Raw genomic sequence first — 12892 nt, 5'->3', positions numbered from 1 at the left:
AGTCATCACAAATGCTCTGTCAAAACAAAGTGATTTTTCTGTTTGAAAAGGTATGACCCAAACTCACCGACTCATATACCAAAGTCTCAGTCCTAACTGACATTCCCTCATAACCCCCAGGTTATTCTCTCCCCCAGCCCCGGGCGGGGTGGGGGGCGGTGCAGTCTAGTATGTGTAGCACCTGGAGACCCAGAGCAGCCCACTGCAGTGGGAGAAATGATCAGAGGGTCAGGCTTCCGCCCTCCCCTGCAAGAAGCAGATGGAAAGAGATGGAGGAGGTGGGGTGGCGAAGCTTGGGAGAAGAAGACGTGGTAGCCCAGAGAAGAGTGAGCCTTTGATTTCTCAACAGAGACCAAGCGGGCTCCGCTCTTTGCTGTATACATCCCCTCACACTTGCCAATCCCACCAGGCCCAGGACCTAAAGTACAATTTGTGCCAGAAGGTAAGGTCATACCTTCCCAGAGGAAGAAAAAAGGGCCTCCTTGTTATCTCCATTGGATGGGCACTCCAAAGGATCAACAATCCAAAGACAGCTTGATTACCCATCCCTCCCTAAATCCAATCCAAGAGGAAGCAATTTGAGGAAAGCTTCTCATATCCTGGCAAGGCTGTGGTTTCCCACAGTACGCAGAGGCTGGTACAGAGTTGACAGTCTTACAAACTTGCCCGTCCCTTCCACCCTGGTTTGATTGTACGGTGTCACTGGCGGCAACAAGAGTGAGGAGCAAATGTCTGGCTCAGAGCCTGGTGGGCCAAGCCCCAGTGGCCTCTACCTTGCTCTCAAGGATCACCACGGAAGGGAAGACGATGTTGAAGAAGGCCCCCAAATGTCAAGATCGATCATTCTCGGTGCCACAGTCTACGTTACTGCCAGAAAGGAGGACCCAACCAGCAACGCTGGGAGGAAAAGAAACCAACCAGAAGCTGTTGTTATGACCCGCAAGGTTCCCAAGGATGGGGCCCTGGAATTAGCTGGGAAACGGGGCCCCCTGCCTCTTGATGAAGACCCCAAAGCGGCCTCCTCCCCGCTCACTTACACACGCAGCCTGGCTTCTTAGCCGACCACTGGTTATTCTTTTGGCACGTGATTGCCTTCTGCCCCACCAGCTCAAAGGCAGGCTGGCACTCAAACTTGAGTGTGTCACCGTGGCGGAACCGGGAGCCTTCCCTTCGGCCGTAGGCAGGGATGCCAGGATCGCCACAGCTGCCCTGCTCGATCTCTGAAAGACAGGAAGAAGAGAAAACAGACACGAAAGGTGACTTCCGACCTCTCTTGGAGCCAGAGGCCCACGTTACATGCTCTGCTGTACCTCTGCCAGGAGTCAGTGCTCAGAGTGGCACAGGCAGGACCTTTCATGAGAAATCTTGCCTTGCCCTGTTGAAAACTGCATCCTGGGCCTGTTGGCCATCCGGATGTCTTCTTTAGAGAAGTGTCTATTCATGTTTTCTGCCCATTTCTTCACTGGGTTATTTGTTTTTCGGGTGTGGAGTTTGGTGAGCTCTTTATAGATTTTGGATACTAGCCCTTTGTCCGATATGTCATTTGCAAATATCTTTTCCCATTCCATTGGTTGCCTTTTAGTTTTGTTGGTTGTTTCCTTTGCTGTGCAGAAGCTTTTTATCTTCATAAGGTCCCAGTAGTTCATTTTTGCTTTTAATTCCCTTGCCTTTGGGGATGTGTCAAGTAAGAAATTGCTACGGCTGAGGTCAGAGAGGTCTTTTCTTGCTTTCCCCTCTAGGGTTTTGATGGTTTCCTGTCTCAACGTCGCTCCTCATCAGGGAAATACAAATCAAAACCACACTCAGGTATCACCTCACGCCAGTCAGAGTGGCCAAAATAAACAAATCAGGAGACTATAGATGCTGGAGAGGATGTGGAGAAATGGGAACCCTCTTGCACTGTTGGTGGGAATGCAAATTGGTGCAGCCACTCTGGAAAACAGTGTGGAGGTTCCTCAAAAAATTAAAAATAGACCTACCCTATGACCCAGCAATAGCACTGTTAGGAATTTACCCAAGGGATACAGGAGTACTGATGCATAGGGGCACTTGTACCCCAATGTTTATAGCAGCACTCTCAACAATAGCCAAATTATGGAAAGAGCCTAAATGTCCATCAACTGATGAATGGATAAAGAAATTGTGGTTTATATACACAATGGAGTACTACGTGGCAATGAGAAAGAATGAAATATGGCCCTTTGTAGCAACGTGGATGGAACTGGAGAGTGTTATGCTAAGTGAAATAAGCCATACAGAGAAAGACAGATACCATATGTTTTCACTCTTATGCGGATCCTGAGAAACTTAACAGAAACCCATGGGGGAGGGGAAGGAAAAAAAAAAAGAGGTTAGAGTGGGAGAGAGCCAAAGCATAAGAGACTCTTAAAAACTGAGAACAAACTGAGGGTTGATGGGGGTTGGGAGGGAGGGGAGGGTGGGTGATGGGTATTGAGGAGGGCACCTTTTGGGGTGAGCACTGGGTGTTGTATGGAAACCAATTTCACAATAAATTTCATATATTGAAAAAAAAATAAAATGCCAGCAAAATTTTAGAACAAAAAAAAAAAAACAAAACTGCATCCTGGGAGCGCCCAGGGGGCTCAGTCAGGTAAGTGTCTGACTCTTGATTTCACAGTTTGTGGGTTCAAGCTCCACATTGGGCTCCATGCTGACACCGTGGAGCCTGCTTAGGATTCTTTCTCTCCCCCTCTCTTCACCCCCCCCCACTAAAACTCCCACTCTCTGAAAATAAATAAACAAACTTAAAAAAAATAAAATAAAATAAAACCGCATCTTGGGATGAATGTGCCTTCCAGCTGACAAATGCCAGAGACTCTGTGTCCACACAGAGAACACTAGGTGCTTGGGTATTTTCATTCGGTGAAGGTGGGTCTACATTCTTCATGAGATACCTGTCTCGGAGCTAACAGATCTCAGTCTGGAGCTTACTGAACTTGACTCCGTGCTCAGATGACTAGATAGACCTTCAGCTCAGTCCATTCCTGAGCAGCAAAGACAAGCATGAAATGAGAAGGCTTTACTGGCTGCCATTGCCCAAACCAGAGATTAAGTGAGAATCAATATTCGCTGCCTTCTGACATGGAAGCACTTTCCCGAATTTTTTTTTTTAATTCAATTGGAGATGGTGCAGGTAAAATGGAACAAATGACTAAGAATGCCTTTAAAGTTCATTGGATTCCACGGTGGTGAGTCACACACCAAGTGGGTTCCCTGAGACAGCTCGGGGGGGCGGGAGGAGGTGCGGGCACGGTGGGGCATGATGGGCTGGCCGCCTTACAGGACAGTTAGACCCTGGAGACTTCAGGAAAGGAGTATGTCCTGGCCAAGTCCCTGGAGCTTCCTCCGGAACCCTGTGCTTGGTGCTGTGAGAGATGGAGTGGAAAGGAGGGGCGAAGGGGATGGAGGGGAGGAAGGAGAAGAGGAGGAGGAGCTGTTCCCAGGGAGGAAGGCATCTTGCAGGAAAGACAGGGAGTTATGGACAAAGGGACAGATAGCGAGGTGAGGGTGGTAGGGGCCTGTGATTTGGAAGAGAGGCCACTGGAGTAACCAGGGAAGTTTGTTGGACACCTTCCCAGGATCGTCAGGCCAAAGGAACCCTGCCTTTGCCGTAGACACCATTATGAGCCATGGAGCCAGAGTCCCTGAAGTTGCTGTGCGTGACCCTATCAGGGATGACTCTACAAAAATTTTCTTAGCACAACTGGTGGGTTTCTGTGGGCTGATCAGGCTAGCCCCATGCACTGCCTTATATGGACAGGCTCTTGACTGTCACATTCATATTACCTCGAAAACTAGGGCTTCCAGATCTCTGCTGAGAGTTGGCAGAACAAAGCATTCTTTGGCTAGAATCGTGTGTGTGTGTGTGTGTGTGTGTGTGTGTGTGTGTGTAGGCATCCGGAAGGAGCACTTAACTCAAATTTAGAGGGTGAGGCTGGAAACGCAGTGTGGGGAGTGAGACACTAAACTTTAGCACAAAATTTTAGGGGGCAACAAAAAAACCGTCAGCAATCAAGATAAATAACATCTTCATGTTATTTTTTTAACATTTTTAGAAAATCAAAATTAATGCATATAAATCAAGCCCACAAAGAAAAAAAAATAATCAGAACTTAAAGATCAGATCTGACCCAGCATTTGTGTGACTCACTTCACTGGCCTCCCCCTAGTCCTGGCCATCTGAGTTTCTTATTATTTAAAATGTTGACATTTTTATCGTAGATATTTTGCATTAATCTTGATTTTAAAAAAATACTGCATTAAATTATTTAACTTAATTACTGAGTATTTTGGTGGCTTCTTTTCAATTTATGCCCAAGGTGGATGACTGCTTATCTCAGCTCAGTCCCATCAGGGAAGGCTTCTTGGAGAAGGTGATGTCTAAGATGAGGCCTGAAGGCTGTGCAAGAGCCAGCAGGTGAAAGGAATAGGTGGGATTCATTGCAGCATTATTCACACTAGCCAAGACATGGAAACACCTAACTACCCATGAATAAATGGGTAAACAAAATGTAGTAAATGCGCACACACACACACACACACACACACACACACCACTGGAATATTATTCAGCTGTAAAAAAGAAAAAAGAAGAACATCCTGATATTTTCAACAACATGGATGAAACTTGAGGGCATTATGCTAAGTGAAATGAGTCAGAAAAAGACAAATACTGGGTGATCACACTTATACATGGAATCTAAAAACCCAAACTCATAAAACCAGAGAGTGGATTTCTGGTTGCCATGAGTGGGATAGGGTATAGTGGAGTACGGAGGGGAAACTGATGAAGGGGGTCGAAGGGTACAAAGTTCCAGTTAGAAGGTGAAGATGTTCCGGGATGTAATGTACAGCATAGTGGCTACAGTCAACAATATGGTATCAGATATTTGGAAGTTGTTAAGAGAGTAGATCCTAAAAGTTCTCAACACACACACACACACACACACACACACACACACACACACACACACACACATTGTGAGGTGTTGTGGTAGATGTGTTAACTAACCTGATTATGGTAATCATTTTGCCATACATACACATATCAAATCATCATGCTCTACACCTTAAACTTACACAATGTTATATGTCAATTATAACTCAATAAAGCTAGAAAAAAAAGAAAGGAATGAGTGGGAGAAAGGGGGAGGAAGGGCCGTTCAGATGGAGAAGAGGCCATGCAAAGTCACAGGGGTGACACTGTTTGTAGGATTGCAATGAAAGCAGAGATAATAACTCACTGATCATTATTATAACTAAGTTAGTTGTATGCCTGATAATTCTAGTGCTGAATATGTGCTGGAAGCCACTCTGATCATTCTAATATTTCATCCTTATAGTAACCCTATGAGCTAGGTACTGTTATTCTCATTTTAAAGGTGAGGAAACTGAGGCCCAGAGAGATCATGCAATTATCCAAGGTCATCTGAGTTATCTCAGATCCAAACATATGGTTCCAGGGTTCTTACTGTTGCACCACATTGCCTTTCTACAAGTACAAGTGTAGATATTTTCTACAAGCTGGTAGGAGATGAGGCTGGAAAAGGTGTGCGGGGCCAACCCATGAAAGACACTGTATAATCTGCTAACAAGACTAGGTTGCAGATAGGAGGCAGTGGGGAGTTAACAAAGGGTTTCATTTTACTTAGCATTTCATACTGTGCATTTTATTTTATTTTAAAAAATTTTTAATGTTTATTTATTTTGAGAGAGAGAGAGAGAGACAGAAGGAGGGGTAGAGAAAGAAGACACAGAATCTGAAGCAGGCTACAGGCTCTGAGCTGACAGCACAGAGCCCAATGTGGGGCTTGAACTCACGGACTGCGAGATCATGACCTGAGCCGAAGTCAGACGCTTGGCCAACTGAGCCACCCAGGTGCCCCTCATATCGTATATTTTAAAAGATCACCCTGACTGTTATCTGCAGAATGGTCTGGGGGCAGCAATTCTGGAGGCAAGGGGATCATTCATTCATTCAGCAAACACACAAATGTCTACTTAGTGTAAGTCACTGTGCTGGGCACTGGGGGTGCAACAGAGAACAAGGCAGACACAACTCCTGCCTCCATGAAGTTTCCATTCTGGTGGGAGGCTCACAATAAGGTGGGGGATGTTTTGGTGACATTCTGGACTGGGCAAAGACAGAGCGGATGGGGAGAGGTAGACAGATTTGGGAGGTGGGACAGCAGGAAGCCACAGGCTATCCTGAGAGTGAGCACGCCAGGGATAAAGGAGAGGCCAGGGTCTACAATGCCTGAGGGTTTGGCCTGGGCACCTGGGTGCACACTCACTGAGACAAGAATGCAGGGAGAAGAGCAGATGTGTATGGTCATCAGTAAGGCATGCGGAGTTTTGGGGATGCCTGTGATACCTCCAAGTGGACACATCTAGCAGAAAGTGGCTACATGGGTCTTAAGTTGAGGAGAAAAGTCTAGTGTAGGGGTGCATAATTTGGGATTCAGCTCACATATGGTAAAAGAAGCCATGAGAAGGATGTGACCACCCACAGAGAGTGAGATGTCAGTCCTGGACAGAATAGTTAGGAATACTGGATGGCCCAGTGGAATGCTGGACTGAAATCCTGGCAGAGCAGGGTCACAGAGGCTTGGAGAAGAATGGTTTTTGAGGAGCAGATCTCTAGCCTCGAAGGTTCAGGGAAGCTTAGGTGGGGCTGACAAGCAGGTTAGAAGAAGGAGGTCACTGCTGATACTGGCAGGAGTGGTTGCATACAGTGATGGGGCCATATGCAATGGGAGAAGAGAAAGATGATACAGGAGGAACAGATGACTTTTAAAGGAGCCATTTCTTGGAAGTGAAGGAATAGAGAGAGCTTAGGTGGTAACTTGTGAGGAACATGGCCTTGAAGTAGGCAGCTTAAACATATTTTTAAGATCAGAGAAATTTAACCACATTTAAATGCTAGGGAAGGAGACAGACAGGCAAAAAGACAGACACACAGAGTAAATGGCTAACTGAAGATTTGGAGGACAGATGGGGATGACAGCCGGAGGCTCTGGAGCAGGTAGGGCAGGGTACCCAGAGTACACTGCAGGATAGCCTGAGCCAGCAGGAAGCTCCTTCCTGCATGACAGGAAGGAAGGAGGTGATCACTAAGCTTTCAGGTATGGTGTGGGAGGATGAAGGAGGTCCTGTGACGGCACAGGCTCTACTTCCCAATGGAGGAAGGGTTCATGGTCATTGCTGAAGGACAGGGCCTACTTGTGGGGAAAGGGATTTAACATTGACGAGAATGTCTGAGGCACTCACGCTGGATAAGATCATGGCTGGATGGACTGCCACCTAGCGCCTAAGGAGGGTGGAGATGATGCATGTACGGGGCGCCCCCGAGCAGCTCAGTAGCTTGGTGCATGCAGAAGTGGAGAAAGGGGGCTCCAGGACTGATGGAGGGGTGGGGTTTGGAGAAAGGGAAGGCCACTGGGGCAAGGAGCTGAGGATCCCATTACAAGAATGGCAGAGGTGTACCCTCGGGGCTCAGGCTAATGGGGGTGGGGGGGTGGGGGGGGAAGCAGGAGGGGCTGGGGTATCGGGAGGCCAAGGGAGGATGATGATCAGGAGCAGAGTGGGTAGGGAGAGCTGAGGGGACAAAGGGCCTGGCGCAGGCTGGGTGCAGCTCAGATTTCAGAGGTGCTGGAGAGCAAGGTCCAGCTGCAGCCAGAGGGCAGCGCTATGAAGTGAGAAGGTCAAGTGGCTGGAAGGCAAGGTGACGGCAAGACTTGGGGTAGAGAGGAAGAGGCTGGTGGCACTGATGGGAGGGGACAAGAGCCAGATGTGGTGACAGCATGAGATCCAGGGAGATGGGGGACACACGGCCAGAATGGCACTGGAGGATGAACTGTAAACCTGCCTCTCAAATGTGAAGTTCGTGGGGACTGGCACAGGAGAGGGCTACCGGGTAATGGTAGCCTCAAGGGGAAGTCAGATTTAAGAGAGCACTTGGTGAAGAGGTCCAGAATAGGAGAGGGATATGTGTAGGGCCGGGACTGGAGAAGAGGAGAGCAGGGTGGCTGGAGAGTTTGACAGAGGGGCTGGTGGCTGGCTTGTGTTCCTCAGACGCTCCTTGTCTTTGTCTGGGCCTTCCCTCCAAGCCCAGGGCCAACCTCTGCTGGGGGCACAGGGACCCAGGCCCCTCGCCCTCCCAGAGAAGGCTCCCTGTGCTCCTCTGCCTGCCTGAAAGGCACTTGACCTTGACCCTCCCGGTCTGACCCAGTCTGATGTCAGGGCCCAGAAAAGCAAATTGATAAACCAAATTTTGACTTGGAGAAAATCATGCATGCAATTTCTGTTATCTGGTTAATATAATTCCATTTTATAAGACTTGCTCCCTCTCTCTCTTTCTCTCTCTCTCTCCCTCCCTCTCTCCTTTTGCCTACAAAAGCAAGCTGGCAAACATGAGGTGAGTGCTTCAGAATTCCACTGTGATGGGCTCGCCGCTCGAAGTATTTGCTCTCCATTGGCTTGGCGGCTTTATCCCCATCATCTGTGATCAACCTTACAGTCTTCTCCTGGGTTTTTCCATTTCTAATACCAAATTGGAATTCTCTTTCATGACAACGTCTGTCCAGGAGCGATTGCATCATGTCTCTCTAAATCCACCATCTGATTGCTCCGAGAAGGACAGCGCCACTTGGAGGAGGAAGGGGGGTCCAAGCTTGGGCTGTGACTTGCTGCCTTTCCAAAGGGGTAGTACTTCATTTGTCCCTTCATCTAGTCACTGTGCCCTCAGCCTGGGCTACCCCCTCCTCTCCTCCCCTTTTTACTTGGCCGACTTGTCACTCTGTGGATTAGCTTAAGAGGCCACCTCAGAGATGCTTTCCCCGACCATGTACCTTATGTGGTTCCTGTTTTCTTGCCTCTCCTGGCTCCCCATCTTTTCCTTCATGGCACTGCCTTGATTCATGTGATTAGTTACTGTTCTAGACACTTGGGGGTATAGCAGTGGGGAAAAAGGACAAGAATCTCTGCCCCCAAGATGCTTACTGTCTGATGGGTGTGAAGGACAGAATGATTCACCCACTCTGCCCCCCCGCTCCCGCTGGCTGCCAGGTTGGCTCCCCTGTTTCCTGTCCAATGGAATGTCAGTCCTACAGAGGCAGGCATTGGTTATGCGTTATTGACTCAGTTCAGCGCTTGGAACATAGAGAACGCTGTTTAACGTTCGAATCCAGCTAACAGGTGCTGTGTGGAAACTGTGCCAAATGCCATGCTCAGCACTACAGACAGACAGTGGCCTGACCCATGGTCCCTGCCCTTAGAGAGTCACAGTCAAATGGCTGCAGAAGTTAAGTACAAGGGAAATGATGAGGGCAAGGGAGGAGGTGTGCACCTGACCACACAACCTTTGGGAGAGCAGAGGAGGAAACTCAGAGGGAGTGGGAGAGGCCAAGAGGCTTCACTGAGGCTGCCAAGCTGGAAACCTGGGAATCAGCCTGGATTCTGCCTTCCCCTCCCCACCTGCAGCCTCACTAACTGCCTCATCCTGGCCCCCCTCCGAAACATCCCAGCCCCTCTGCTCTCCAGCCCCTCTCTCACTGTTCTAGTCTACCCTCTACCTGGATGGTGGCATCAGGCGAGAGTGGGTCCCCTGCCTCTTGCCTCTATTCTGTACTCAGCAAAGCAGGCTGAGATGGCTCCGAAAGAAAAATCCCATCATTACTCTGCCCTGTTCATTGATTCTTTCATGGCTGCCTAAAATCCACAGATTAAACCCCTAACAGCTTGACGTGGCAGGATCTTGCCTACCCCCTCCCACTCCAGACTCATCTTTGGCCATCACCGACCCTGAGATTTATGCATCCCCAAACTGAGCGGTCTGTGGGGAGACAAAACAGTGCAGTGGTGATGAGCAGAGATCTAAATCCTGGCCCCGACATAAGTAGGAGATCTTGCACATTTCCTATTCTCCCCGAGCCCTATTTTTGTCATCTGTAAAATGGAAATGGTAATAACGCCCACCTTTCAGGGTTGTTCTGAGGATTTAATGAACTTATGTGTATAAGACAATTGTCAAAATGCCTGGCACATGGCATGTAACCAGTAACCAGTAGGTGTTTCCCCATAGTCATTATCACCCGGTGCCTGGTGGAGCCCAGCCGGCTCTCACGTGGTTCTCACATGGCACCTGTGTCCTCTCTTCCTGAATGAACACCCCCTGCTCCTCTGTCAGATGAGGAATCACCTTTAAGCGTCAGCTCAAGTGCTTCTTAATCTGGGATCTTCCCTCAAATCACCTAGGCAGACTTAGGGGATCTTTCTCTCTCACTCCCAGCCCTTTGGACAGTTTTCTGCCATGGCTCCATTGCTGTCATTTTTGGCATGCATTTCTCTATGTTAAATGAAAAATTTCTTGAGGACCAAGACTGTTTTTGAAAAGTCTATACGACCAGCTTCTAGCAGAGTGGGAGGCACGGATGGAGCATTCAGTACATATTTGCAGGATGATGAGTGGCGGACAGAGAGAAGGATGGAAGGAAAGAAGCAGGAAGGAGGAATGAAGGAAGAGAGTATAGTATCTGGAGAATAGTCAGAAATTCACTGTGGCTGGAGGTGACAGTGAAGAGAGATGAGACCACAGAGAGGGTCTGAGGGGCACCGTGAAGAGCCTGGTTCCATGACTGAGGAGTCATCTATGTGTTGTTTTGGAGGCTATCAGTTCCTCAAAGCCAGGGGTCCCATCCCTTCTGCCCTCTGTATTTCCAGAACCAAGGACAGTGTCTCACACATACTGAGTGGCCCAGACCCATTGTTCAATTAGCACAAACCCCTTTCGAGTGACGGAGACACTGTGGTGCTTAAGACAACCCCTGGGCATGCCTAGATCTCATGGATTTCCTTAGAACCACATCCCACTCCACTTCTCTGCTTCTGATGGGAAGGGTACAAGGAGGCTTGGGGCATAGTGCATCCGTCTGTATGTGCATCTGGGTTTTCATGCATCTCTTTGCAAAGGCTGTCACAAATTGGGTGGAAGTGTGGGTAGATGAAGTGGGTGACGTTCTTCCTTCCCCATCTCCTTCCTCCACAACACTATCATGGGGATGTCACAGCTGAAGGAGGTTAGGGACAGGGGGTAAATGTGGACATACAGAGCACTGGGGTTGCCTCCAAGCTGTTTGCATCAGCCCCAAGCTAGAGCTTGCTATTTGCAAAAGCCCGTGTATTTAGAGAGCATATCTCATGGACAAATTACTTCCTGCCAATTTTCTCTTCAGTATCATAATGCCAGTTTATTGCAGACCGCTTGCAGCCTGCCAAATTTTAATGGTGCAGCATTCTCTGTTGTTTGCCAACCCCCCGCCCCCAGGGGCCAGGACAGACTTGGGTACAGCGTGGATCCCACTGGGCTTTCCTGACAGCGGGCAACTGCTGCCTGCATCTAACTAAACCCTAGCTCTCTGTGCCTGAGAAAGCTTTATGGGTCTCATGAAAACTCAGGGAGTGTCTTAGGAACATGCTTAGTGTTATTCCTGGCAAGTTGGGGAGTTTGGGCCTCTCAGCTCATGGGGATAATGTACAAAGCAGAGGTATCCTGAATAGAGCTGACTGGAGGCGAAAAATGGCCTTGTGCTTGAAGTGAGGCAGGGTCCAAAAAGGAGTGGCACCAATGATACCGGTCTGTTGTCCTTGGCCTTCTTTCCAGCCCAGCTCTGAGGCTGTCACTTTTAGGAAGTTCACCTATGTCTCCCAGCAACATTAAGTTCTTGGGAAGGGGGTGGAGGTGCGGGGGGCAGAGGTCTAGTCTTGCCTGTGTTCTCCCTACTCACTCTCAGACTTCATGTTCTCTCTCTCTCAGGGACCTCTGACCAACTTGTTCTCATCCTTTACACAACTCTCCATTCCAGACACCTGTTCCTCCACAGAGCCTTCCCTGATGCCCTCAAGCAACGTTATCTGCCCCTCCTTGATATTTCCTCATCTTCTCGGACTTCTTTGACTCTACTGAACATAGGCTATGACTTAGGTGAAGGCAGAGATTTTCTTCTTGTCCTCAGGGCCCCAATGTCCTGAATAGTGTCTGCAACACACAATAGGAGCTTAAATAATATTGAATACACAGCTGACCTCATTTCCAACACGGGTCCCCGCTCTTGGGCATCCTTTCTGTATAATCTCTACTGCCCTGTTCCTTCATTGTCTCCAGGGTCAAGGTCTCAGCTCCTTCCTTGCCTGTGCCAGCCAAATCCCCAGATTTAGCATTAGGCTGCCAGATTCCAGGCTCTGAGTCAGGAAGCAAGGAGACTCCCAGATTGATGCTAAAACTTGTTAGCAAGTTGTATGTAATTTTATAATGTTTCTGGTAAGTGCTAATTGCCTGTTCCTTAAATATTTCTTGTTCTACTGGGAAGCAAAGCAATTGCAACTCTGAATGCATTTCCTACAGCTGGCTGCCCCCATGGAGGGGGACTGAGTTCCAGGCTCCAAGTACTCAGATATTGATGGAGCCTGAGTCCCCTCCCCCACCCTGACCTGTGATTGTGACAAGCAGAACTGGAAGAATTTCTAGAAAGTAAACCCCCCAATTTTCCCACCCAGGGCTCACACCTTTAATGAGGGGAGGGAGGTTATACTGCAGTGCCACCTGCCGGCCCCAAGGAAGCTTCTCTTTACCTGAGCTGGGGCAGAGGGCATATTGATGATGATGGGGCCAGGAGTGCCTGGAGGGTGGTCTCTGCCCACGAATGCCTCATGCCACTTGTGGAACATCTACATCCTCCTATCACCGAGCCAAGGGGACTGTCATGTATGGAATTCCCCAGAAGCAGATAAAAGGAGGGCTAGGATGGCGACGGAGGTCATTCTGAAGCTCTGGGCCAAGGGTGCAGGTTGGGAGAGGAGCTGCGGACCTGGGGAA

At 48.8% G+C, this 12892-nt stretch overlaps 1 protein-coding gene across 1 annotated transcript in view; it reads right to left on the bottom strand.

Annotated features, from left to right (window-relative positions):
- The window catches only part of CSMD2 (CUB and Sushi multiple domains 2), a 600117-nt gene that overhangs the window by 248871 nt on the left and 338354 nt on the right, over positions 1 to 12892 (bottom strand). The window contains exon 13 of the mRNA XM_047083843.1: positions 1038 to 1220. Within this exon, the coding sequence (XP_046939799.1) occupies positions 1038 to 1220 (183 nt within the window). The remainder of the gene's footprint in view (positions 1 to 1037; positions 1221 to 12892) is intronic.

The sequence above is a fragment of the Lynx rufus genome, unplaced genomic scaffold (genome assembly GCF_022079265.1).
Source record: "Lynx rufus isolate CCGP_SWC_20201006 ecotype Redwood Valley unplaced genomic scaffold, mLynRuf1.p SCAF_2, whole genome shotgun sequence".
NCBI lineage: Eukaryota > Metazoa > Chordata > Mammalia > Carnivora > Felidae > Lynx > Lynx rufus.
The sequence above is the reverse complement of the archived record's forward strand: the minus strand, read 5'-3'. Positions and strand labels throughout refer to the sequence as shown.